The sequence below is a fragment of the Argiope bruennichi genome, chromosome 6, assembly GCF_947563725.1.
Source record: "Argiope bruennichi chromosome 6, qqArgBrue1.1, whole genome shotgun sequence".
Classification (NCBI taxonomy): Eukaryota; Metazoa; Arthropoda; class Arachnida; order Araneae; family Araneidae; genus Argiope; species Argiope bruennichi.
Window position 1 is genome coordinate 115,166,384 of NC_079156.1, and position 27,765 is coordinate 115,194,148.

Consider the following 27,765-nt stretch of genomic DNA (forward strand, 5'->3'; position numbering starts at 1 on the left):
CAATGTCTCTAACCATGTACGATCTTTCTTTTTTCGTTAAATGTTATTATGAATGAGATAGCATTGAACGGCGTGCTTTGAAAAGGTATCTTTCAGTAAGAGGAATAAATACGCCGAGGAATATTCTAAGAGCTGTTTGTGAGATTGCAGTAATAGGATTTCACTTGCTTTCAGAAAATTCTAATTGTCACATTGAACATACTTTGTAACACATTTCAGAATCATTTTAAAGCAATGTCTTCATGTTCTATTTTTGTTTAACAATATTGCATATCTCGCCATTTCTCCCTGGTGGTCAGTTTTTGAACTAGTATTTTTGTGCGGAAAAAAAATTCTCAAGACATTTTTTAAACTTTTACAAAGTTTGATAAACATTTGGTACGGTAATTTCTACTTGATGACCTTCTGAAAGTGGAACTTTAATCCTAACCACCCTGTGCATTGATTATCATCCACATTTTTAAGATTCATTGTGATATCTTGAATCGAAATCATTAATACAACGATTCTGATTTACTTAATAAAGATCCTAAGAACTTCCAATAAGAGAACTTCCAATTTTACAATGTGTAAAAACGTAATTTTAAAGAATCAAATATATAATTGACCGAAGTATTTGAAAAAATGTTATTTTATCATTTTTATTCAGAACCATATTTTTATCATGTAAAGAATAAAAAGAATGTATTTCACTTAAGAATAAAATTTCTCTGAATGTTTTTTTTTTTTTTTTTATCGATTGTGAAATATTATTTTCTCTTAGGGTATATTCTTCATACCGTTTCTTTGATCAAGTGATGAATGTTTTGCACTTCTTCATGTCTCATACATTTTATTTTGATAAGACTAATACGGAACGTCTCAATAAATTGATTCATCCTGAAGACAGAAAGGTGGGTGAATTATGGTTTTTATAAGAATTTTTAAGTAATAAAGAAATTATAGGTATTATACCCGGAGGAAAAAATGTATAGGTTTTAAAATATAACCACGTATCTTACTCTGTTTTATGATGCTGCGTTTTATTTTCTCACGTAAAATGCTCAATTCATACAATTATGTTTCAGAATCTGGAATTAGATTTTGAAGGTTCAACTTTACAAGATTTGGCATTTAATTATCCAACAGCATCCCCATTTTATGACTGGAAAATTGATACGAACACTCCATCGGAAAGACAAAAAATTAAATATCGGTCAGTATTTTAAAGTTTCTTATCTTTCGACTGTAATCATCATTACTTTATGTACAGCTCTCTATTAAGAAATCTACTGAGCGTAATGATTCTCCTAGTGCAGTTTCTAGAAAATTTCTACATACTTCTTCAGCTATGGTTCCTAAAATTGAAATCTAACCTAAGTTTAGTTCATATCGTCGGTTTAAGATGTCAGCTAGAATAATTTTAATTATAAAAAGAACATTACGTTCATAGGGAATGGAATACTGAAAGGGGGGTTAGATATTTTCATCGCTTTATATCTACTTAAATGCTGACATGATAAATGTTATTAAAATGAGGAAAATATTTAGAAAAGTATGTATTAAACATTTTTGATATTTGAAATTACTTCTCCAATTTTCTTATATTTGACAAGTTTTTTTGTTTGTTTTTTCCTCTCTATAAATGGTTAGGTTTTTCGTTTACTAATTGAAATTATGTCATCATTATTTGATCCAGCATTAATTGATAATATATAGAGAAATATTATTAAAATTAGGAAAATATTTAGAAAAGTAGGTATTAAACATTTTTGATATATGCCGTTAATTCTATGATTTTCTGATATTTGACAGAGTTTTTTCCCCCTCTGTAAATTGCAAGGTTTTTCATTTACTAATTGAAATTCTGTCATCATTATTTGATCTAGCATTAATTGATAATACATAGATAAATATTATTAAAATGAGGGAAATATTTAGAAAAGTAGGTATTAAACATTTTTGATATTTGCCGCTACTTCTCCAATTTTCTTATATTTGACAGGGTTTTTTTGTTTGTTTTTCTTCTGTAAATTGTTAGGTTTTTCATTTACTAATTGAAATTATGTCATCATTATTTGATCCAGCATTAATTGATAATATACAGAGAAATATTATTAAAATTAGGAAAATATTTTGAAATGTAGGTATTAAACATTTTTGATATTTGCTGTTAATTGTAAGATTTTTTGATATTTGACAGGGGTTTTTTTTTGTTTGGTTTTCTTCTGTAAATTGCTAGGTTTTTCATTAACTAATTGAAATTCTGGCATCATTATTTGATCCAGCATTAATTGATAACATATAGATAAATATTATTAAAATGAGGGAAATATTTAGAAAAGTATGTACTAAACATTTTTAATATTTGCCGTTAACTCTCCAATTTTCTTATATTTGACAAGTTTTTTTGTTTGTTTTTTCCTCTCTATAAATGGTTAGGTTTTTCGTTTACTAATTGAAATTATGTCATCATTATTTGATCCAGCATTAATTGATAATATATAGAGAAATATTATTAAAATGAGGGAAATATTTAGAAAAGTAGGTATTAAACATTTTTGATATTTGCCGCTACTTCTCCAATTTTCTTATATTTGACAGGGTTTTTTTGTTTGTTTTTCTTCTGTAAATTGTTAGGTTTTTCATTTACTAATTGAAATTATGTCATCATTATTTGATCCAGCATTAATTGATAATATATAGAGAAATATTATTAAAATGAGGAAAATATTTAGAAAAAAATGTATTAAACATTTTTGATATTTGCTGTTAATTCTACGATTTTCTGATATTTGACAGGTTTTTTTCCCTCTGTAAATTGCTAGGCTTTTCCTTTACTAATTGAAATTCCGTCATCATTATTTGATCCGGCATTAATTGATAACACATAGATAAATATTATTAAAATTAGGAAAATATTTAGAAAAGTATGTACTAAAGATTTTTGATATCTACCGTTAATTCTCCACTTCTCTTATATTTGACAGGGGTTTCTTTCCCCCATCTATAAGTATCTAAGTTTTTCATTTTCTAATTGACATTCAGTCATCATTATTTGATCCACAGCGACAAAATGAATCTAGACTGTCTCTATGGATAAATGGGTCCCTATAATAACTTAGAAATCACTTGGAATTTTTCATATTTCACACTGGATAGTCGACTGATGCTGAATCTGAAACGTAAGAAAGAGTCTCAGCGCCAAATTTTGAAGCAAAATCAAAATATTTGATATAGTCATTTCCGATTCAACTAATAAGAAGCTCATTATTTCACTGCGCTATCATATTTCAAAGTTCAATCCTCTGAATAGTGATAGCAATTAATAAATGAGCACAACTTACATGCATTTTTCAATCAAAATTTATGGAACAAAAAGAACAAAATATTTGTTGAAATAACATTAAAATTTGTTACTCCAATAATCCTTTGCGGAACACGGAATATTGAAATACATTATCTCCAATGTATAACCGCATTCTCGGAAAAATAATTTCAATTGTAGAAAAAAAGGAGAAGGTGAGATTTCTACCAGAAACAATGCAAAGATTTACTGTTTGCCTTATGACAGATTTAAGTAATTAATTCTTTTTACACAAAGATTTTCTAGCACACTAGAAGAGAAATAGACGTTTTCAATTGTTATATTTTGTAGAAAACTTTTTAGCCTAATTTAAGCTAAAAAGCTTAATAGCACTTTTATAATTATATTAATTAAGATTTTTCTTTTCCATAGGCGACATCTGGCAATTATTTTCATCAAAGCAGTTTTCTTGATTATCCTCTGTGCATTTATCAGCTGGATTTTTTCCAAGATAATCGGGTAGTTTAATGAGTGGAATTTGAATTGTAGTCTGTATAAATATTATCAAAATGATTAAAAATTCTTGCTTAATGTATTATTGAATTTATTACAATATAAAATGAGAAATTGCATAATTTGGATTTCCCATTAAACGTATTTATTTTACAATTAATGAAATTTAAATATAATAATATATTTGGAAATTTTAAATCATTAATTTTTTTCTGTTTTGTTAAAATATGAAGCAAAAAACGGAATATTCTATTAATGGTTATTCAAAAACTTGAATTTTAAAATGAAATATGTTATAAACAATAACATTCTAAATTTTGAACTTGGTTTCAAATCATTTAACTGTTCAAATGAGCTATAAATGTAGCCTTAATTTTAGTTGTAGCGTTTATAATTGTCTAACTGCCATGCAATTAACTAAACCAGTATCTCGTAAATGAAGGAATGGACCGAGCCAATGCCGCAATGAATCAATAAATATTATGCAGAAATTTGCCAAAAAATTTACAAGAAATAACCTTGATCTCAAATATATATTACTGTTCAGGTTAACAGAACAATTAACTAGTATCCAAGCAATCAACTAAACCATCATTTAAAAGAAATATTTCCTAACATTGAGCTGAAACGTATATTATTGTTCATGTTAATAGAATTATGTGTTCACAAAACAATTGATTAGCATTCAAACAATCAACTAAACCATTATCTTATAAATGAATGAATGGACCAAGTCAATGCTGCAATAAACCAATAAATATTATACAGAATTTTGTCAAAAAATTTACAAGAAATATTTCTTAACCTTGAGCTGAAACATATATTATTGCTCATGATAACAGAATAATGTGTTAACAGAACAATTGACTAGCATCCAAACAATCAACTAAACCATTATCTCAAAAATGAATGAATGGACTAAACCAATGCCGCAATGAACCAATAAATATTATGCAGAAATTTTCCAAACAATTTACAAGAAAATTTCCTAACCTTGAGCTGAAACATATATTATTGTTCATGTTAACAAAATAATGTGTTAACGGAACAATTGACTAGCATTACCGATGGCGATCAACAAAGCGCAAGGTTAAGTGTGCGGATTGATCATGGCCAGTTGTATGCTGGATGCTTACGAGTCAGACAGCAAAAAAAAATATTTGTTTTTGCCGTAGAATGGAAAACAAAAATTTTGTCTACGCAAAAGAACTTGAATAATAAAGTCAAAAAAATTGAATAAATATTATTTGTATTTCGCCTCTATACATCATTAAATTTCAATAAATGTATTCATTGCCGATAAAAAAATAAATACAATTCTTTCTATCCCTCCTAATTAAACCAGGCAGCTATTTTAAATTTCAAACGATTTTTCCAAATATATTTCTTCTACGGCAGAAACGTGCTAGAAACCAACTAGTCTTGAATATTAATCTACTTGAGTATTATGAATTGGAAGATATATGCCTAAAAGAAGAAAAATGTTTCTAAGTGAATTTCAACATGTTTTCTTATATCATATGCTCTTTTAATGATTCTGATTATTTTTTACCACTAATTAATTACTTGTAATAAATTATTTCTTACAAAGGGTGTTCAAATGAAAAGGTACGAAACATCGCGACAATGTAACCGTTAACATATTTGCCTATGCCGCTGTGTTAGAACGTAGCAAGACATCTAGGGATGCAATTAAATTCACGCGCGGGCGCCGCATCCGCAGGAGATAGCAGAGGCTCTTATAAAGAGCACCGTCCAATTGATTTGTTGAATTCCTCGAGTACAGAAGAACCATTAACTCCCTAACTAACTAACATGTAAAATGTGAGACCCTCCGAAGACTACGCAGGTCCATCAAGGACAAAAGCCCGAGGCTATACACGGAGGCTGTGGTTCTGCTCCATGAAAACGCTCGTCCACATGTCTCCAGGGTCACACACGCGGAACTGGCCAAATTCAAGTAGGCGAAGTTCGACCATTCTCTCTACAGCCCGGACATGTCGCCCTACGATTTTCATGTGTTTAGTCCCCTGAAAAAACATCTGAAAGGGAAGCGCTTTAAATCGGACTGCGAACTCAAGGACGCTGTGAACGGCTGGGTCTCGTCATGGACACGGGAATTCTGGGAACAAGGAATCCTTCGGCTCGTTAATCAATGGAATCGTTGTGCTCAGGTCTATGGTGTATATTTTGAATAAAGTCTTCATTTATATCCACAGTGTCGTTTCGTATACTCATTTGAATACCTTTTGTATTATTTACTATTTTTGCTTTAAGAATGTTAAAAGAGTTAACTTTAATACCGATTACAATGGACTGTTAATAAAACAAAATGCTCTTAAATCTGTATTTTCTATATTACTTATTTTTTTAGAAAATAATATTAACTGAAAAAAGCCCAATACGGATTCATTTTCCTCAAAAATTAATTTTTTAATTTTATTGCAAAAAAAAACATTTTTATTTATTTACACTACATTTTACTACAATATTAATTGTCTACAAAAATACAAACACATATCAGTATTGCAAAAAAAACAACAACACATTTTTATTGATTCACAATACATTTTACTACAATATTAATTGTCTACAAAAGTACAAAATCATATCAGTATTGCAAAAAACACATTTTTATGGATTTGCACTACAATTTACTACAATATTAATTGTCAACAAAAATACAACACATATAAGTTTTTCATATACTGCTAATTTGATTTAATTTGGTATTACTTTCATTTCCACACTTGCTAGATTTTCATAATTTCTATGAAATTCGTACCAGTAAACACTTTGAGGAGTATTTTTACCCGGTTGATAGATACCGTTCAAGTTACTATGGTATAAACTTCCATGCCACCATCCCGACTGATAGTCCATTGCAAATCTGGTTTCGCCTCTGTCTTTAGTGATGAATTGATAATTATTATGATATTGCATTGCGTCACCTATAGATGAAAAAAAAAACATTGCACAAATTACTAAACAGAATATTTCAATAAAGATATGCAACTATTGACACTTAGAAATTCTAAATTTCGGAGGGAAAAGATAGTTAAATTAGTATTTTCTCTGATGCAGATTAATGTTTTCATACCAATAACATTTGTATTCTGATAATTCCGAAGATTTTCTAAATCTAAGAAAGGAACTCTACCGTGGTACAATTGCCTTGATCATGAATTTGAGATAAGCAATAACCTTGCATGGATTTTCTGTCAAAAATACAGCAAATTTATTAAATTATCTTATAAGCTACTGTCATTCATGTTGAAATATGATTCATGTTAAATTCATGTTGTTTTTCAAGGACAATATATTTTGAAAAATTTCTAAAACATATCTATATATCAAGAAAAATATCTGCAAAATATATTGGTAGTTTTTCATACTAATACATTCATTAGAAAATTTAATTTTAGTCTAAATGAAATGCGGTCTCGTAGACCGCACCTCCCCAGTTAAGTCCTAAAATTTCACCTCCCCAGTTAAGGCTTATTTATATGATAAATTGATATAATAGCGATATGATAGCGAATAAGAAAGTTCAAGCATTTATAAGAATTTTCGACTTGATATGAAAGAAAATAATTATGTTGTCCTGTGCTTGGGAAGGACACTAAATTAGATTCAAAAGTTAAAAGAAATGTTTCATTTTTCTTCTAGCAGGGTTAGAAACTCCGAACTCCATCTTTAAATGGCAATCATTCGTCAAATATTGGCAATGAATAAAATTCTTTCCCATTATTGGAAGATCCATTAACACATTAACTTAGTTTATTTTTATTATTTTTTATTTATTTATTTTTTTGCCACAACTGTATGGTTAATTTAAACCCCTTTTTTTAAGCAATCCTGCATTTTCTATATAATAAAGTTATTTTAGCAATCTAATTTTGGGTTTTTGTTTCCAGATGAGAAATTTATATAAATGTAATTTATATTACATATTTTTATGTTAAAAAATTGTTTGTCTCAGTGATATTTATATTCTAATATTATGGAATTATCATTAAAATACGAAGAAACATATTTTAAAACAAACCACTGTTTTTTTACAAAACAGCTGTCTACAAACCACTGTTTTAAAAGAATCAGAATGACACAAAAAGATAGCGAAAAATATGTTGTAGAATAGTAAAATCTGAATTTTTACCCAATTGACAACAAAATTAGAGTAGTAAACAAGGTGTTGCCGAATTCGGCAGACAAATTCAGAGTATATTCAAACAAATTGTGTTTCAACTATGCATTTTTTTAAAAGTGAAAGCACATTCTTAAAAGCTATTTTTCATGTAACATGCTGATTTGATGAACCAGGGAGTCGTAAATGATTAAAACGAAAAAGTAGTTTAGAACTCTTATCTGCAAAAATATTAAAACTTTAAGAAAATTAAAAGCTTGAAAATATAAGGAATTTTATACTCTTTAATTTGATATAAGTCTGTAGGGTGAAAACTTAGGAGGTTTTAAGATATTTGAGAAAAACTAAAATGCTTGTCAGGAAACATCGCTGCAAAATCGGTACCGATGTTTACAGAGGTTGTTGCCAAATTCGAAAGGTAAATTTAGAGAAATGATAGTAGGCATTAAGGAGATGAAAAATTATCATAAAACATAGGTTCGCAGGAGATGTTTATTCTGTAAAAATTGCAAAAACAGACATCGAAGAGACAACTAACCTGGCGAAGAGAATGGCCCCATGAATGCGAGGATTTGGAACAAGGTAGACCAGAAGAAGAAGCTTTCTCGTACTTAAATTTTCTATACGTTCGAGGAATATAAAAGCAGTGAGCATTTCAGAATTAATGGTTGGAGGAGTATAGAAGCAGCTCGTATTTATTAAAGAGCAATGCAGAATTGACAATTTTCATTCGCAAACAACGCGTCAGATTTCACGAATGGCGGATATGCATTTAATTTATGGCCGAGTGGATGGTAATGGACGCCTAGCACAAAGAATATACCAAGAGCAATATCCAAGTAGGTGTTGTCCATACCACAGCACCTTTGCAAATATTGATCGACGGTTGCGGGAGACAGGATCCTTCAAAATAACGAGGCCAAATGCAGGGCAAGAAAGCAGTGTTGCGCAGAACTGAAATAGAAAACCAAGTTTTTCAGAAGTTTGCAGATACCCCATCGTCAAGCACGCGATCAGTTGCAGCTGAATTGGGTATTCGGCACGAAATGACATGGAAAGTCATGCATGCAGAAAACATGCACCCCTTCCACTTGCAGAAAGTCCAACTCCTATGCGATGACGATTTCCCAGGTCGGATGGATTTCGCACGTTGGATGCTTGGTGCTACACAGGAAGATGCACTCTTTCCTGCAAGAATTTTATTCTCAAATGAAGCCTGCTTTACTAGAGAAGGCGTCTTCAAAACGCCCAATGTACATATTTGTCATCCGAAAATCCCCATATCACTATCTCGTCGAAAGTGCAAAACAAATTTAGTATTAACATCTGGACAGGAATTCTGGGAGATCATTATTGGGACCGCATCTTATGCCCGAAAGCGTCAGTGACGTAAAGTACCTTATTTTCTTGCAGCACGTCCTTCCGGATTTACTGCAGAGATTACCGGCCTTTGAACACCAGAACACGTAGTTAATGCATGATGGTGCACCAGCACATTTTCGAATTCTGTGCGTAACTACTTAGATTATACATATCTTGGGAAGTGGATTGGACGCGTTGGACCTGTTTATTGGCCTTTACGTTCAACAGACCTCAATCCCTTGGATTTCTTCTTCTGGAGCCACATGAATTTTCTTTTTTATCATACACCTTTGGCAACAGTGGAAGATCTCGTAGCACGGATCGTCGTTGCTACGGAGAAATAGCAAGAATACCTGGTATGTTTGAGCGCGTTCGGCAGTCTTTTAAACGCCGTTGTCGGTTGTGTAATGACCTTCGCGGCAGCAACATTGAACAATTTCTATAAAAGTTTCTCTCTCCTTATGTTAAAAAGTCTGTGCTGTAAATGTATGCTGTTTCTGTATTCCACCAAATAAATTTTAACCGTCGTTTGCGACTTTATATTTCTTTGGAAATTCTTATCGCCTTGATGCCTACTATCACTCCTCAGAATTTTTCTGTAGAATTTTGCAATACCTTCTGTAAACATCGGTACTGATTTTGAAGAGAGTTTCCTAGCAAACATTTTAGTTTTTCTTTAAAATTTTAAAACCTCCCCCGTTTCCATACTACAGACTTATATCAAATTAAAGAGTATAAAATGCCTTATATTTTCAAGCTTTTATTTTTCTTAAAGTTTTAATATTTTTGCAGATAAGAGTTCTAAACCACTTTTTCGTTTTCAATAATTTACGACCCTCTGGTTTATCAAAGCAGCATGTTACTTACATGAAAAATAGCCTTTAAGAATGTGCTTCCACTTTTGAAAAAATGATAATTGAAATACCATTTGTTATTTTTTTATTAAAATAAACAGTTTTTTTTATTAAAATCCAGCAGTTCTCCGACTCCTTATATTTTTGAGATTTTCACCCCTAAACGTCATTTGGGACCCCATGTTGTATGGTGATTCTTTATCCTCTTGATGCCTACTATCATCCCTTTGAATTTGTAGGTAGAATTCGGCAACACTCTGCATAATGCTGAAACTCGAAATAAAGTTCCATTAACTTTTAAAACTCAATAGTAAATGCTTACAATAAAAGTGCCAAGCTAAAAAAATCACCTTAATATATTTAAATAAATTTTTTTGGTTGAAATCTAAATGTGAAATTGAAATGCAAAAAGCACATGGTCTTAAAAGAAAACTCTGAGAACATATAACCATAAAGGATTCGGATTGCAAATCCCTAAATAAGGACAGATGAATGGATTGAAGGGACATATTCATTAAGAAGGCAAAAAAAAAGAATTGAAGGAATATTTTACTCCTAATCCTCAAATCCTGCAAGAAACAACACTAGGTACCACAAAATTATTTCTTTTCGCATTTCTTTCATTCTTAATGAGCACGATTCAAAAAAAAAGTTGTCAGTCGCCTGTGCAAATCATCCTTGAACCGCTTCTCCGTTCCCTACAAATCCTACCAATATTTTTTAAAGTTTATGTAGTGAATCATAAATGTTATGAATATTTAAGCTTTATGTAGTGAATCTTAATTTTTATGCATTTTTTTAAATTTTTATGTAGTGAATCGTAAATTTTATGTATTTTTTTTATGTAGTAAATAATATATTTTGGCATTTTTTAAAAATTATGTAGTAAATCCTAAATTTTATGCATTTTCTTAAACTTTATGTATTTTTTTTAATTTTGCGTAGTGAATCATACATTTTTTATATTTTTTAAAACTTTATGTATTGAATCATAAATTTTATATAGTGAATCATAAATTTTATATAATTTTAGTTCGAAGTTTTCCAGTATTATTTCCAACAATTTTAAAATTGAGTTGAAAAAAAAATGTAATGAAAACCCTTCTTGGAAATGTGTCGTTTATGAGTTTTTATCAAAAACGATAAAAATTTTCTAATTTTTTAAGTACTTGTCCATTCTTATTTAGTGCACAGGTAGAGAATTTTAAAAGTTTAGAAATAATAATTTCACGTATAATTTAAAAGGGTTTAAGTCATTTTCTATCCCTCCACTAATTAATCAGAGATAAAATAAAGAGTTTCGCCTTATTCTTCATAATGGTGTTCTTTTTTTTAATCACTTTAGTATTCTAATTTTCTACACATACTCATGGACATTTTATCCTCATTTGTGAAATCGTGGTGTCTCAAAATTATTTACCTGCATTTCCTGAGTACCCACTGATATCAATGGCGTAATTACTTGATAAGTTAAATTTCTGATAAACAGCGAAACGTTTCTCCCCTTTTTGATCTTGGAGATCGAAACGTATTTTGCATCCTTTCAGGCACAAAACACGTATATTTTCAAGCCCTAAAATAGGAAAAATAATCACAGTAAAAAACCAAATTTACAGCAGTTTTTAAATCACTTTTGAATAATTATTTAACATTTTACTGGGAATTTCCATATTTGAAAGTAGTGCGAAATTACATACCTAACCAAAACTCTTCAATTAAGTTGCCGAAACCATTGTTATAGCTTTCCCAAAACAAAAAAAAGTCTTGTTGAACTGGAAATTTTCCTCTTCTTTGAATTACCTGGAAAATAAATTTTCAAATATCACCTTGGGTTAGTTAGTTACATATTAACGTCCCGTTTTAAAGCAACACTAGGGCTACTTCGGGGAGGACCACGTAATTTTGAATCACAGTCAGATCATGAAGACGACACCTGAGCTGGCATCGACTTCTCCATACCAAGCCAGCGGGAGAACGTTTGGCCCTGACGGATTTAGCGTGAAACAGACCCCCTTACACGACGGTTCCTTAGTGGAATCGGGTCTGTAACCTGAAACCCTATGGTTCACTATCCGATACCTTACCATATGGCCACTGCGGCCTCCCTTACTTTTGGAAAATCATTTTTTAGGTCTTAAGTGTATAGCTTCATTTACATAACAGTAGAGAAGATGCTTATGCTTTAAAGCAATGTTATTTGCTTTTTTCTTAGAAAAAATATTTCCTTATTTTCTAATTACCTACAGATAATTTTATTCCTTATTTTTTAATGCAGTAATACTGAAATTACGCCCTGTTGGGAAAGATGTAGCAAGCATTTTCATTGCGGTTTAACGATGTGAAATGTGTCATGAAAATTTATTACTCATTATCAGGGGAAAAAATTTCAACATCAACATGAAGATTCTTTCACATTTTTGTAATTAACATGCTGGATAAAACTGGAGTCACAACTTTGCAAAAGGTAAAAGCTAGAGGACCTGATATTTATATTTTTAATATAACTTTAAGGAACTATTTCCATTAGAGGGGTTCAGACACAAAATAAAAACGAAATTAACTAAGTCAATTAAATAACACGGGTTAATTTTGCTTAATCATGTTCATAAAGTTACACCTTAACGATTTATCTGTGCTCAAGTCTAATGAGTATTCACAGCGAACCAACTAATTACCTAAGGCGAATAGTGAATAATATTGTTCACTAAGATCCAATTTCTAAAACATTTACAATTTTATTCATTCGTCTTGAAACTTATTGATGGTCTTGAAGGTCTTTCCTACCAGAGTCTGACTTAAAGTATCAGTTACTGAAATAATGATAATTATTTCAGTAACTGTTAAATATCTAAGTTCATCGAGTATCATCGAGTTCTATGCAATGTTATTCCCCAAAAACACTATGGCGACATTGTATCATCATGGTATTCTTGTTACTATCCAATTGTTAAAGTTGATTTACATTTCTATGGTGAAATTATTGTTAATTTTTTGAGACTGATGTAATCTAAATGCTATCTACTATCTGCTTTCCGAAATGACTACTTATTTCATCATATAAGAAACTACAGAATGTGTATTATGAATAGTATTGTGCTGAAGTGTGCATACAAAAGTGTGTTTGTGTGCTATAAAGTTTATGTAATTCCTGAGTTTTATATTAGAATTCGAGGTAATTTCCTGGAATTGAAAATATTTCGTGTAGGAAGAATCGCTTGTATGGAATTTGAAATTTAGGAACTAATTGATTTCCAACATTATAACATATTTTCAAATAACACTTATCAATTACAGTTAATAATCAGAGAAAATATTAACACCAGTTAACATTTGTTAACACCAGTAGACCACCAATAGTTAAACACCAGTAGACCACCAATAGTTAAACACCAGTAGATATGTTAACACCAGTACATCTTATACATCTCATTGACTGATAATATAACTTTTTTTTTTTTTCCAAAATTCCTTTTTTTTTCAAAGATAGTTTTTAAATACTATGTAAATATTATTTTATACCATTCGTTAATTTCAAGATGCATGATTTGACAAATGATTTGTTAGATGAATATTATTTTGCTATTAAAATCCTTCACGTGGTCGAAAACCAACAATTACACATGAGCTTACACAGAAACACTGGGAAATACTTATGAGCTGAATCTAAAATTCAAAATGCCCAAAAATATTCTATAAATGTTATCCCAAAATTAACTCAAGAATTGAATTTGTCACAATTCATGCAGTGACTGCAATCCTATTAAAACGCCATTTGACAGCTAATAATCTAGATTTAGTAAAAATGGAGTGTTACACGAAAGAACAACGTGTTTTCATTTTTGAACTAGAATATTTTAAAACTAATGCAAGTCTGTTGACCATAGTTCAAAAATTTGAAAATTGGCCACCTAGAGCGAGCGATTTAATACCACTGGATTTCTTTTTATGGGAATAATTGAAATCAAAGAACTATAACAACAAGCCACAATCACGCGTGCGTTGAAGGAAGAAATTCAACCACATTTAGGCAAAAAGATGATTTAAAATTTCGACTAAAGAGTACGTATGTGCCAGTACGTGGAAGCCATTTTTCCTATGTGTTATTCCATACATAACAATATTCTGTGTAATTTCCGATTCAATAAAAATGTTACAAGAAGAAAACTGCGGTTTTTTTATTATTTAATTCAAATCTTACGTTAACACATCGTTCTATGTTGCAACGCTCCATTTTTACTAACCCTAAGCAATCAGCTGTCAAATGTTTTTTATTAGGTTTCCAAGACGTTATCTTGCGTTAACACCAACATACTATCTTGCGTTAATTTTGGGGCACTTTTTAGTTCTGCGTTGCAATGATTTACTAGCCCATACAGAGGAAAATATGCCATACATTACAAATATCACAACCTCTGTAACAACAACTTCCGAAGAAAAAGAATAAATTATGAATATCCATGTAAATAAAACTACCGTCCACCCTCCACCATCTGTTTCCATATCACAATATACTAGCAGTGCTCTTCCCGTTGGAAAGTTCTTCCCCAGCCATATCTTGTAGACGCCACTCTTATTGTGCCCAGATGCTAAAATTTCAGAACAGTCCCCGAGATTCTCATCTAGAGTTTTATCTTGTTTGTCATCTTTTATCTCAGTTTCATCGTCATCTATAATAGGATTACAACCTGAAAAAAATATATCTTATAAATAGATTGATAGTTGCAATATGAATTTCATAGCCTACACATAACAGGTAAAATTCATTTCTGATTAATGCTCATAAAAGTTTTGAAAATCTCTACGGATGTCAAGTCAATATTCATTGCAATGTTTCTTAATACGGTTCCTATCATTTTCAGAGGACAGGAAAGATTTTCACTTATTCTCAGTTAAAGAACATATCTGTCAAGAATTGATGATGTATCTTCATGTTTTGAACATATCATAATTTTTAAAAAAATGCATTTTTGGATTTATATGACTGAATATAATTTATAGAGAAATTATATAACACATATATTTTATGAGCATATATACAGAATTATATACGAAATTTCCCGGGTTTGTTTGGATAGTGGGAGTTATATGGTGTGGAGAACGTTCAATCAGCAGGCGGCAGTCGAAAATGAAACAACGACGTTTATTTACACGAAGACACACAGGACAGCACAAAGACGACAACTATATACAGCACAAAAGACGAGTATCTTCAGCCGAGACGTGCAGCATACAACCAGACTCTAATGCAGACAGTAGCGCACAGCTTAGTTCAGCACTAGCTTCACTCCGTCGCTGCTCCGCTTATCTCTGGAAGGCCAGTTCTTTAGCGTCGATTCCGACTACGACGACCCTGGCAGCCGTGGCCGCCTCCTTTTATAGGTCTCAGGGGGTGGGGCTAGAAGCCTCTCAACCAATTAGGAACGTTCGAGGCGTATCTCGGTTCCTACTGGACGGATTGGGAAAATTAACGATGTTTCGGGTATAATCTATTTTGGCGCCAAAGTCGCCAAATCCGTCGCGAAGTCGCTAAATGGTTGCCAAGTTTGTCGCCAAGCTCCGGGACCTCCGACGCGACACATGGACTCCGTCCAATAGAGATGACTGTAAAACATTCTTTCCGATGGTGGAACCACCTATGCTGGGAAGCAGCATTACAGATTCGTAACAATATTAATTTTTTTACCACATCCTGTTAGAGATTAGGCAACCGCCTAGACAAAAATGTAAACAGCGGGAGTGCTCACCCACCCCAAGGCTTTCTTGTATGCTCTCTGATGAACTTGTGATGCCAAAGAGCCCTCGCATTACATTGGCGTACCATAGTCCCGAGATATTCACTTTTGGAATTAATTTAGCATTTTCATTGAACCTATCTTGTCATTCGTTACTAGTTATCTGGCTATTTATCCCTAGGATGCCTTAATAGTATCCAAAGAAAAAAAAGAATATTTGTTTTACACACATTTTTCTCAAACTATTCAAAAATTAATTGACAAAAATTCCACTTCCTCTCATGAAATTCCATACCAAATTTGATACATTTACGCCATTGCGTTTTTGAATTATTCAGATTATATGATTCTTAAAGTACAGACAGACAGACAGTTAACTAGTTGGATTTGGCTCAACGTTTGATAGATGTTTACACTATAGATGCTAAATCTGTGTACCGAATTTTATATATCTAGCTCTCTTCCTAACATATATTCGGAAAACCAGACAGAGTGACTTAACCTCTGAATAGATTTTACTCAAAATTTCATAGAGATATGCGAATTTGGTGTAAAGATCATATACCAAATTTCAACCATCTAATTGAAAGCGGTTTTGAGTTATCTTTGTCACAGGCGACATTTTCCAAAAATAGGTTTTCCGTACGGTTTAAAATGTGGAAATTCGTCAAAATATAGAGTTCAAATTTTTTTATGGTTTCTACACTAAGTATACGAGAAATTAAAAAGGAGTAATGGGTATTTTAAAAAGATGAAACGTAAAAAAAAAAAATTGCAAATAATTGACTCGTCATTATTTACCGTTATGTAATTACCAAAATTGTCATAAATATTATATTCATAGCGTGTATTGCTATTTCCAATATTTTACATTAAAAATATATTAACAATATTCAACAATAATTCGAATATTGCTCTAACATTTGAATATCCTAATAACATGGTACCAAATTAAATTCGTAAATTCGTAGATCATATTAGTTCACGAGAAGTAAAAGTAGAAAATGCAAAATTTTCATCTTAATTGTAGATAGTTAAATTTACAAAGGCCATAGAGATCGATCGCGAACAATAATTTGTTAAGATAATTCAAACCGCGATTTTAGTGTCGTTTAACTTCTTCACTGTTTTAAATAGCTGTAAACTTTAGTTGCAAATTATGCTGTTTTATTTGGTTTTATAAAACTTTTTGTTCAGTATTACGGGGGAAAATGGCGAAAAACTGTTTAAAATATAAAGAACATTAAATGAAACATTTTTAAATTCAAAGTTAAAATTAACTTTTGCAGGTATATTGCTTATTCAGCTTTACAATTATTTGTGTGCAATTTTTTTGTTGTAAGTGCAATAATTTGTACGCACAGTGCGCTAACAAAGTCACATACACAAACAAACGTTTCATTTATAAATATTGATACCACATGCTTCAATTTTATAAAAAAAAATAATCAAAAAATATTGTTTAGACATGTAAGTTAATTTGCATAAATATATTGTAAATTATTGATTTAAAAAAATTTTAATAATTATTATTTTTTGTTGTAATTATTTACTTTTTTCTTTGTTTTAATACCTAAAATATTTCATTTAAAAATAAATATTTGAGAACTTTTGGTTTAAGAGCAATTTTATTTTGCTTTTCGATTTACTAACTCGGGAGTTTGTATTCTAGAATTTCCGAATAAATTATATTTTTACTACGATTTTGCCATTATTGTACTAGTTTAGTTTAGTTATATTAACGTCCCGTTGTAAGGCAACACTAGGGCTATTTGGGGATGGACCTCGTAATTTTGAACCGCGCTCAGATGACGAGGACGACACCTCAGCTGGCACCCCCCTCTCCACGCCACACCATACCAGCGGGAGGATGTTTGGCATGACGGATTTAACATGCAACAGACCCCCTTACACGACGGTTCTTCAGTGGAATCGGGTCTCGAACCTGAAACCCTACGGCACACAAGCCGAGACCTTACCACCAGGCCACCGCGGCCCTACCATTATTTTACTAGGCATGCTGATTGTTTCTGATGTAAGAACTATTTAATTGCAACTGGAATATCATAAAACGTTCACGTACATGTTGGGAAGTTTTCTCTTACATCAGAAATCAGCTTTCTTGAGATTTCAAAGTAAGCCAAGGATTTTTCACCTTCACATTGATTAGTAGAATTTAAGCTTTTTTCTGAAAGAAAAGGGTATTAATTGTAATTATGTAAGAAAAACATGCAATATAATTCACTAATACATTTTATATCTAAATTTAAATATGTAGATATTTTATACTATCATGAGCAATCAAATTTCAGAATAAGTTAAATTTGCTCTATATAAATAATAATACATTTCATTATTCCTACACATGCCTGTTTCATATAAATGAATGAAATTTGAATTATATTATATAAATTTATATTATTTAAATTGCATATATGATTAACAACGTGCAATATCAATTTATTTTGGAATCCATACCTCTTTTGGCAAGAAGAAGAGAATTTATCGCACCACCATAGCCTGACATATTGTACTGTTGTATATGAAAAAACATCCGCATTTCAATTTACTATCAGACGACATTTGGATCAATTCATTTTGCCGAAAGTTAAATAGAGTACATTTTGTTATTTTATATCGGTGTGTCATGCGGGTTTTCAATTTTTCATTGTAGTGCACAAAGTGTAATTAAATAATTACGGGTCATTTGTTTTTACTTGGACTTGTCAAAGACTTGGCAACAATTTTAAAGCTCTTTGGACAAGAATTCATGATTATGTCAAGCTCACATCTTCAACATTCTGTTAAATTTTCACACCTGTAATCGTTAATTAGAAGTTATTTCTTCATAATTCCGTGTTGGCAATAACGGACATAGAAGCCTGTAAACAAAAATTTAAATGAGGGAATATAATCGCTAAATTCTTTCACTTATGGTCTGAAAGTATATGCAGATCAGAACTCATCGGGAACACACGATTTTGAATTAGTGCTGTCGATTCTAAGTGGATGAATAATCCATTGCTGGCGATTAGATATCCTGACTGACAGATTATTACTTTATTATTATTATTATTTATTGCTATTATTATTATTTTATCTTATTGCGTTTTGCTTAAATGCTCAACTATTAATACAGTACACTCTCGAGTATCCGGTTCGCGACTATCCGGCTTCTGTATTTTTCGACCTAGTTTTCTTTTATCGTAATTAAGTGAGGAAGGCAAGGCGTCAATTAAATCATCTATTAAGGAATCTTTCAGAACTTAAAAACTATAAGTTTTGATTCTTAGCTTAGGGTTACCATTTCATATTTGTGTAATCCTTCCTCAGTGAAAAAAAAAATTAGTTTGAGCTAATTTTCTTAAGAATTGAGTCAACGATTTACGTTAATTTTTTTTTGTTTATGTTTCCTGCATTTAAGTTTGGCATTATAGAATTTATGTTTAAATGTCAACAGTTTCTATCCTTTAACTTACTTTTTCTTGAAAATAAATAAACTAATAAATTCTTGAAACGTGCAGTGCAGAATACAAACATATATAAACTACCAGCACAGAACCTTCTATTTTAACTCAACATATTAAAGACAATTGCTTCTACAATTCACCGGGCCACTACTGCGTTCACATTGAGATAAATAGAGGGGGCTTAGGACTCAATAAGTGAGAAAATACGTATTATGACAGGGAGTTTTGATATAAAAATTTTGTCTTCTGGTGTTGGTGGGCAAAGAAATCAATTCATAGAGCTCCGGTCTATCCGGCTGTTTTGTTATCCGACCTGCTTTTCCTCCAAATTAGGCCAGGTACTCGGGAGTGTACTGTATAAAATAAATGTCCTTAATATTCTACATAAACCAATATTTACAAAATGACTTCACAACTGGGAAAAAAAGCCATGGTTTCTTCAGAGTAGAATTCTGGTCCTTAATTCAGTTTCTGCCTTGTCGCTTTATTAAAACCAATTGACTCTCGTCGAAGAACACATATTCTTATCACTTTAACGCTTTTCTGTGAATAATTTTCATTCCTGACATTCAAGTTAGTATAAAAGAGTTAATAAGGATTTAAGGCTGCTGAAACAGTGAGAGAAAAGGCAAAACAAATAAGCAAAAGAAGCAAATTAATGAAATGGTTTCTATAAATGGCTTTCTTCTTCTTGCGCACAGCCGACAACCCCGTCACCACTGAATATAGCAATATGGACAGGATTTGTTGTGGCCAACTACTGTCTTTGGCATTGTCCTTCCATAACACTGTCCAAACTAACATCCTCTTCTAGGCTATTGGCGCCTAGCCAGAAAGTGGTCAATCACTGACCTTCTTCCTCATATTCCCGTTCCCCTATCTTCCTATTTAACAAGGAATAGGCCATCACTTCAAAAAATCCCCTCGAAATTCTCAATATTTCTCCATATTTTCGTTTCAGCACACAGAACACAGTCCAACAGTTGGAACAACACAGAAATCCAAAAGATTTCAAATTTTCAAACAGTTGGTAAAAACCTGACAATTTTTGACATCATGTCCTTCAGAGTTTTAAGATTACCTGGTACTATCAGTACTATACATAAGTCATTATTTTCAACTATTAGATTCTTTCTTAGTTCCGAGATTTCTGCTCTTTTTTTTAAATAGCGGTAACAGGTACCGATTCCTTCACAGATGCATTTATTTTCCTGCATACTTCCAAATCTTTGGAAATATGCGGGAAATTGCTATGTCCTGATATAATCTGGAATACCAGTGGATGGTATATTCTTACTTTTATTCTTGGGTTAGGAATAAAAACATAAGTTACTCTTCCTTTTTTTAGACATATACCATCTGTCAATCCATTGTAACTTTATTTTTTCTCTTAATTCCCATTATAAGACACCATTTGATTTGGGGACAATATATCAACACTGCAATTCTGTACTGCCAACTTTGCATATTGATCCGTCTTTTTAATACTATATATTCCAATATGAGCTCTATAAATGAGCTGATGGAAATTTCGTTGGAAGCAGGGAACACTAAATAGTTCTGAGTTTGGAGAAAGAAAGAAACTCATTAATGTTGATTACATCAAAATTCTAAAAAAATAAATGAATGGGAATTCTTGCTTTCGACATGTTACTACTTTATAATTTCATATAGTAAGATATATAAATTTCATAAATGTTATTTTGAGAACTATTTTTTCTTTTGCATACAAAAAGACTGATATATTATGATAATAATACCAAAATTTTGAAAATAATAATTTTAAATCACAGATATGTCTCCATTTTCTATACAGATCTCGTAAACCAATCTTTTGAATTTTATAAATTATTGAAAAAGAACATTACACATATTTCAGGTACTTGTACATTCGTACTCAAGACATTAAATATATTTAGGCAACATTCTTAATACATTTTTTTCTTATTCTGTAAAATGAAATAGACAAATTTATGAATATATCAAATTTTAAGAAATTCGGTTAGCAACTACAAATAACCAAAAAATAATTAATCAGTACATTATATAATAATATCAGTATATTAATAAAATATTGCTTAATGCAAAGAAATTTGTTACTCGAACTTGTCTAAAATTAATAGCAAAATAATAACATATTTAAAAAGTGCTTTTAAAGTAAGTAAAAAAAATAAAAAAGCACAATTTCGTAACTATATTGACAATATTTTATTGTGTACAATTCAATTCATATAATGGTTTGGCGAAAGTGAAATGGTAAAGGGAATAAATGCTGTAAGTTATTTATAGGACACAAAATTTTTACCAGGAACAAAATAATAAAACCATGAAATACGTTATAATCGATATTATTTTTTCGAAGATGTGATTTTTTTAACTATTTATACATATGTATCAAAACACAGTAACTGAATTGTCAGTATTTTTTATAATTCTTTAAATAAAAGAAGAAATTGATAGAAACTTATTTAGATTACATCAATTAGGAGTGGGCATATTGTGCATGGTAGAAGAAAGACCGTTTCGTATATTGTAGAAATTATAATTCTCCTCTAAAAAAATAAGACGCATAATGATGAAGAATAATGAAATGTTAAAAAATTTAAATACAATGCATTTCCAATTTGTTTTTTAAGGACTTGTAACGATTAAGCAAATTATTATACATTAATATTAAAAATTTTTATTTAGAGCAATAATTAAAAAATATGGCATTCTTTGAAGAAATTCTTTTGAAACTTACTGCAAGAAGGATAAGCGTCTCTAGCTTTGGTGAGGAAATTTTCAGCTGTTTCGAGTAAGGCAAGAGCTTTTTCCTTTTCTAAACAACCGCATTTTGCATTTCCAGATGCACTCAATATTGCCAAGAAATTCAAGAAGCAAGCACAGAACAAGTAGATATTCTTCCTGTAATTAAAACTAGAATTTTAATAAAATAAATAAGTAATTAAACTAAATGAAAAATTTCTTGAAATTCCGCTGTCAGTGGTTTACATAAATTTAAGAAAATCTAACTTTTAAGTTATTGATAAAATACTGAAAATTATTTGAATTTCTGCGTGAAATATAATTTATTGTTGGAAATCAAAAAAAAAATATTATTTTAAGAAAATGCCATAATTATATAAACATTTGTTGCCTTTGAAAATATATTTTTAGGAATTTTAAACGGTGTAAAATTCGGTTTCGTGCAATAATATTTTCGAAAGTGAGTGAAAAAAAACCGAAAATGTAGATAAAATTTTAATTAATAATAATTCTAATTAAAATTCTAAAATATTCGCTTTGATAATAATAATTCTAATTAAAATTCTAAAATATTCGCTTTGATTATGACATGCACCTTCTTCTAAACAAATAGATGCCAAATTTGGTAATTTTAATTCCTGTTGTTAGATCATTAGTGTGATAACACACATATGCAGCACCATGTGCGCACGTTCTTTATAATTTGAACAGTGTAAAGAATTTACTTTATAAAAGCAATTGTTGATATTATTTTCAACATTTCACATTTTCCTATTTTTACCTTTAAAATCAGATATTTTAAATAATATGCTCTATTTCATTTCCAAATAATCAAATTTTAATTTTATACTATCCACATTTTAGTATCCGAAATATTTTAGAATTCACCATTATAAATGTTACTGGTAATAATTTTAATCTATTTTACAAAATGGTGATGATTGTCCAAATAACATATCGTATTATAATCAAAAGCAAATAAATTTGAAAAATGCTTTAACTCTCTCTAATGTTCTAATGCTTTAAAAATGCTTTAACCTCTTTTATAAATTCTAAACTAATAAATGTGTTACATGTCAAGTTAAATTAAAATTTGCTAAATAAATTTATCTTTAAATTCTGTAATAAAACTCATAATTTATTTTTAAAATTCAAGAAAATTCCAAAAATAAAAGAATTATTTCATTAGGTTCTGATGCAATTCGGCATTAATTAAAACCATCTTTATATATAATTACTATCTATCTTTATTAACATTTATTTTAGCTTACTTTATGTTAACGTACCAGAATATTGTATCATAATTATATAGTGCATTAGCTTGTGAATGCAATGTTGAAAATTAGATAAAATTCTTTATAAAAAAGGTTTAAAAAATCTAATTAAAAGAAAGTAAAAAAAATTTAAAATGCAAAAAACCTGATTAATAATGTAATAACAATGCAAAATAATAATAAAAATCAATTTCAAGATAATTATTTAATATATTCTGTAAAATGTTTCCATTTATCAATTGTGAATGTTTTAATTAAAATATTGACGTTAAAATAGCAAAAATATTAGCTATAAGAAGAAAATTATTTACAAACAAATTTCAAAACTAATAATATTAATAATCTTTCAAATTTAAATTTAATTTAGAAATAAATTTTAATTCCCAATTTCATGAATTGCATCAATCAAAATTTCATGCTGTTGAGATTTTGATTTAAAGCATACAGCATTCATCAACTAACTATTATCGTTTTACTTTAAAACACTAAAAAAGTGTAATTTTCATATTCTTTAAATAATTAATTAATTTTATAATTCAAAATGGCATGTTTTTAGAAGCTTTAAATCACAGAAGTAATTTCTACAGATAATGCGAAATCAACGCAATAATTTAAAATATCATAACAGTTGATTTTATTTCTAGTTAATTATTTCAAATAAATTGTTTTTAATTCTTAAAGCATCTGAAAGAATACTTTAAAGAAGCTAAATACTTTAAGTGATTAAAAGATCGGAAACTTTACGTAAAACTCGAAATTGAAACGAAAGTGAAGAGTACTTACATGCTTCCAGAGAGCGGAAAGCGTATTGAGCAAAAGATTACAAATGTTGAATTATTTCAAAGGGCGACCTTTATGTTTATGTCTGCTGATAACACTATCTGTTACCTTTGAGCTAATAAAACAATCTGCGATAAAATTCAGAATCACTTCTCCTGATGCACTTGACTCCTATAAAAAAAAAAAAAAAAAAAAAAAAAAAATGCTGATAAACTGAACTTATCAGCATTCATTTTAATGAATTTGTTCTTTGTTCTGGAGGTATCTTTCAAATTCTAAAGCAATCCTTTATCTCAAACAGAGTGGCGACCTTTATTGTGCTTCTAAGATACTAATGTTTCATCGTGAAAGTGCACTGAGTGACAATGGAATTCTACTAAAGTGAAAGTACCCGATTCTGTTTGAAATTTAACCTCAAAATAGTGATATCTCCAGGAAAATCCACATTATATGTTGTTTCGAAAATTTGAAAGTGCAACTATTTATTTTTTTGTCTTTTACCCATATTATTATTATAACACATACGTTTATTTTCTGAAACTTATTAGTAAAATACTGTTATATGTTACATTAAAAAAAATTTGTATGCAGTTGTATGAATACAAAACCAAAAAAAAGTGTTTTTCTTCGATTTTCTCTTATTCTTAGACAACATATGTCTAAGAGTTAGTATGTGATTCTTAGACATTCTTTTTAATACTTTTAGTACTTTATAGTGCTTTTATGTCTCGATTCTAGTTTCTTTATTCTCTCTGGATGTTAAGAGTAAGTATGTTACTCATACATCGTATACATTTTAGTTCTTTCAGTACATTATAATTAGGGATTGCAATATCGGACCAAAATTTCAATACCGGTATTCGGTATTTTTTAGATCTTAATAACGGGATACCGGTTTTAATACCGGTATAAGAAAATTTAGTAAAAGAAAGAAAACCCAGGTTTTCTTAGTTTTTTTTTTGTCAGTTTTATAAGAGAGTGTAAATATCACAAAAAATAATTTGTAACTTATAAATTATAACAGTATATAAAGAATAAAAAGAAAGTAAAGGAATATCTTATTTATTTAAAACACAAAAAAATTGTAAATATCACTATTCAGTTTGTGGTACTATTACAAATTTTTGAAATGATATCTTAAAAAACACAATGCATCAATTGTATTGTCATTAAGCCTGAAAAGTAATGTTGTGCAAAAATTACCAGCTGTCGAAAACGCTCTTTCGGCATCTACGTTAGTTAGTGGTTGGTGGTACTATTATCAATGCGCGATATATTTTTTCCATGTATTTTTTCCTGTAAATCCCTCATCTTCAAATAAATCGATTTCTCGTCGGATGGTTTTGTATATAGCAGATTTCTGTATTGTATTTTGGTTAGTTTAAATTTTTTTTATGTATCGCTAATCTCTAATTTTTGTTCAAGAGACAATTTCTTTTCACTATTGATATTAGTGTCATCATAATCTTCGATAACTAAACCGAATTCTTCTGAATGCGGATAGGTTTGTGGGTAAAACATTTTAAGAAAATTTTCTATGAACTTAATCAGATTTGAATTGGTTATTTTTTCCCCTCTTTTTCATTTTTAAAATCATTATAATTATGTAAATACCATAATACTTTTTCTATTTCGGCATGCCTTTCTTCTGTGCGATTTTTCAATGTAATATATAATTCTTCAGATAGTGATGTGCGCTGTTCTTTCAGTGACTGCAACATGAAATTTATTATTGCATTAACTGTTAATAAATTCGAATCTCTCCCACATAATGCCTCAATAGTCAGTTTTATTGGAAGTAGAGCTGATACAGTTCTGGATATTAAGTCGAATTCCCTATCTTAAAAATTAATTTACAGGTTTAAGTCAATTATTACTTCTTGGATTGGATTTCTCAATTTCAAAAATCGTTCCATCATTAGGAGTAAACTGTTCCAACCTGTTTTAGAATCTAATATTAACATATATTCTGTTTTATTTTCAGTTAGTATATATTTTAATAATATGTCATTTTTTATAAGGGAACGTTTAAATATCTTAACAATTTTTCGAACTTTATAAATTATAAGAAACAATTCTTGAAGGGTTAATGTTTCATCCTCATTCGCAATATCGTCTTCAATAATTAAATTTTTAAATTTCCATTATCTTCATCGTCAATATCACTCTTACTCTTACTCAATTCAAAGTTGGAATCCGAAGTTTCTATATCCACAGTATTTGGATTCTTCTTTTCTTTCTTTATTATTTATTTATTATTTTTTTTGTATAATACATCTATTACTCCTAATTGAATTCCATGAGCATAGCATAATTGCTGATTTGCACCAATCAATTTTCCAATTTTTTTTTTCATAACTGTTGCTCCATCAGTCGTCATTAATACACTATCTGCTTTCAGGGATAATCCCTATTTCGCTAATTTAGATTTAAGCAATTAATTAAGCCATTAATTATCTAATTAATTTCGCCCGTTAGGGAGACATAAAAACAAAAACGTATACTATTTTGCTATGTTGTCAATCCTCTAACATATAGCGGAGACAATTTTAAAAATTTCTAGTAAATACCGAAAAAAACGGTATTTAAACTTGTGAATACCGGTATTACAAAATTGTACAATTAGCTCAAAATATCGGTATTCGGTATTCCGGCATACTGGTATTGCAATCTCTAATTATAACACTTTTGTGTCTTGCTTCGAATTCCTTTATTTTCTAAACGTATAGTGGAGTTATGGCATTGTAGCGATAAAATTAGCAAACCTTCGAAAGTGACGGAAGACTGCAAGTGAGAATGCTACTCATTTCGACTTCTACGAGTTGAATGGTGGGATTTTTGATGCGTAAATATCAAAGGAAATTGTTATGAACGCTTTCTTTTCAATCGTTTGAATCTAAAATTTGAATCAAATTTTTAATCCTCTACCTATGAAGGAAGCCGATTTTTTACCTACTAGTATTTCCCCCGGCAAGCACCTCGAAATGAGGATGAGATGCTTCCGGCATGATGGTTGAATCTCGCCACCCTGGAGTGTACAAGAAAAAGGGTTAGGGGCTGGCTGGCTGGCTCCTCCCATTGATTTAAGGCTCGTATCTCCTTAAGGAAGGGTTGTACCGTGGTCGGTGATGGCCTTAGGATTCAACCACACTTGCCGCCAGTGTTGCTGTTGCGATGGTCCGGTCATTCAGTATTATTTATCCGTGTGTCGTCAGCCGGATAGGAAAGTCAGTGATATAACTTACCTACTTGCATTTTTTATTCGTCACTTTCACTTAAACGGGAATTTACAAACAACAAACAGTAGATTTTTTGCAGATTTAATACAAAATCTAATGCAGTTTTAGAAATTTTGATGGACAATTTGTTCAAATAGAATTCAAAAATATTTTTTTCGTGTGATTATTTATATTTTTGAGTAACATGCTCATATATGCATGGGCTGAGTGACTTGCATTTCTTTTATAGATTTCTCGCAAATTTCGATAGAAATTTTCAAATTTTATGTTATGTTTATGTTTATGTTTTATGTTATGTTTAAAATATTATTTATGCATGCATAACAAATTTCTTAACTCTAGATTATAGTAATTTTTAAT

The 27,765-nt window shown here is 30.2% G+C and overlaps 2 protein-coding genes across 5 annotated transcripts in view; one reads left to right on the plus strand and one right to left on the minus strand.

The window, feature by feature from the left end:
* Positions 1-3,855, plus strand: part of LOC129972346 (fatty acyl-CoA reductase 1-like) — a 69,375-nt gene extending 65,520 nt beyond the window's left edge. For 2 of the 3 annotated variants that reach the window (XM_056086453.1, XM_056086452.1), the window contains exons 11-13: positions 764-893; positions 1,068-1,195; positions 3,719-3,855. In XM_056086453.1, coding sequence (XP_055942428.1) covers positions 764-893; positions 1,068-1,195; positions 3,719-3,809 — 349 coding nt within the window. In that variant the 3' untranslated portion in view covers positions 3,810-3,855. Of the gene's footprint in view, positions 1-763; positions 894-1,067; positions 1,196-3,718 lie in introns of those variants that run through there. The other variant, XR_008784851.1, reaches the window with a different exon arrangement.
* A 2,481-nt stretch (positions 3,856-6,336) lies between these two features.
* LOC129972224 (techylectin-5A-like) lies at positions 6,337-24,281 on the minus strand. 2 transcript variants are annotated; one of them, XM_056086269.1, is made up of 7 exons: positions 24,170-24,281; positions 22,108-22,271; positions 17,978-18,082; positions 14,636-14,847; positions 11,860-11,962; positions 11,583-11,735; positions 6,339-6,750 (listed from the first exon to the last, which is right to left on the minus strand). In XM_056086269.1, coding segments are annotated over exons 1-7 (969 nt in total). In that variant the 5' UTR covers positions 24,172-24,281; the 3' UTR covers positions 6,339-6,520. The 2 variants fall into 2 exon arrangements, with proteins under 2 accessions (XP_055942245.1, XP_055942244.1); XM_056086270.1 differs by lacking the exon at positions 17,978-18,082 and having other exon boundaries at positions 6,337-6,750.
* Positions 24,282-27,765: the final 3,484 nt, after the last annotated feature.

Coding starts and splice junctions, on each gene's coding strand:
- LOC129972224 (XM_056086269.1), bottom strand. Junction 14,848..17,977: donor AAGAGAAAACTTCCCAACAT/GTACGTGAACGT, acceptor TATTTTTTTCAG/GTTGTAATCCTATTATAGAT. Junction 11,736..11,859: donor AATTGAAGAGTTTTGGTTAG/GTATGTAATTTC, acceptor TTCCTATTTTAG/GGCTTGAAAATATACGTGTT.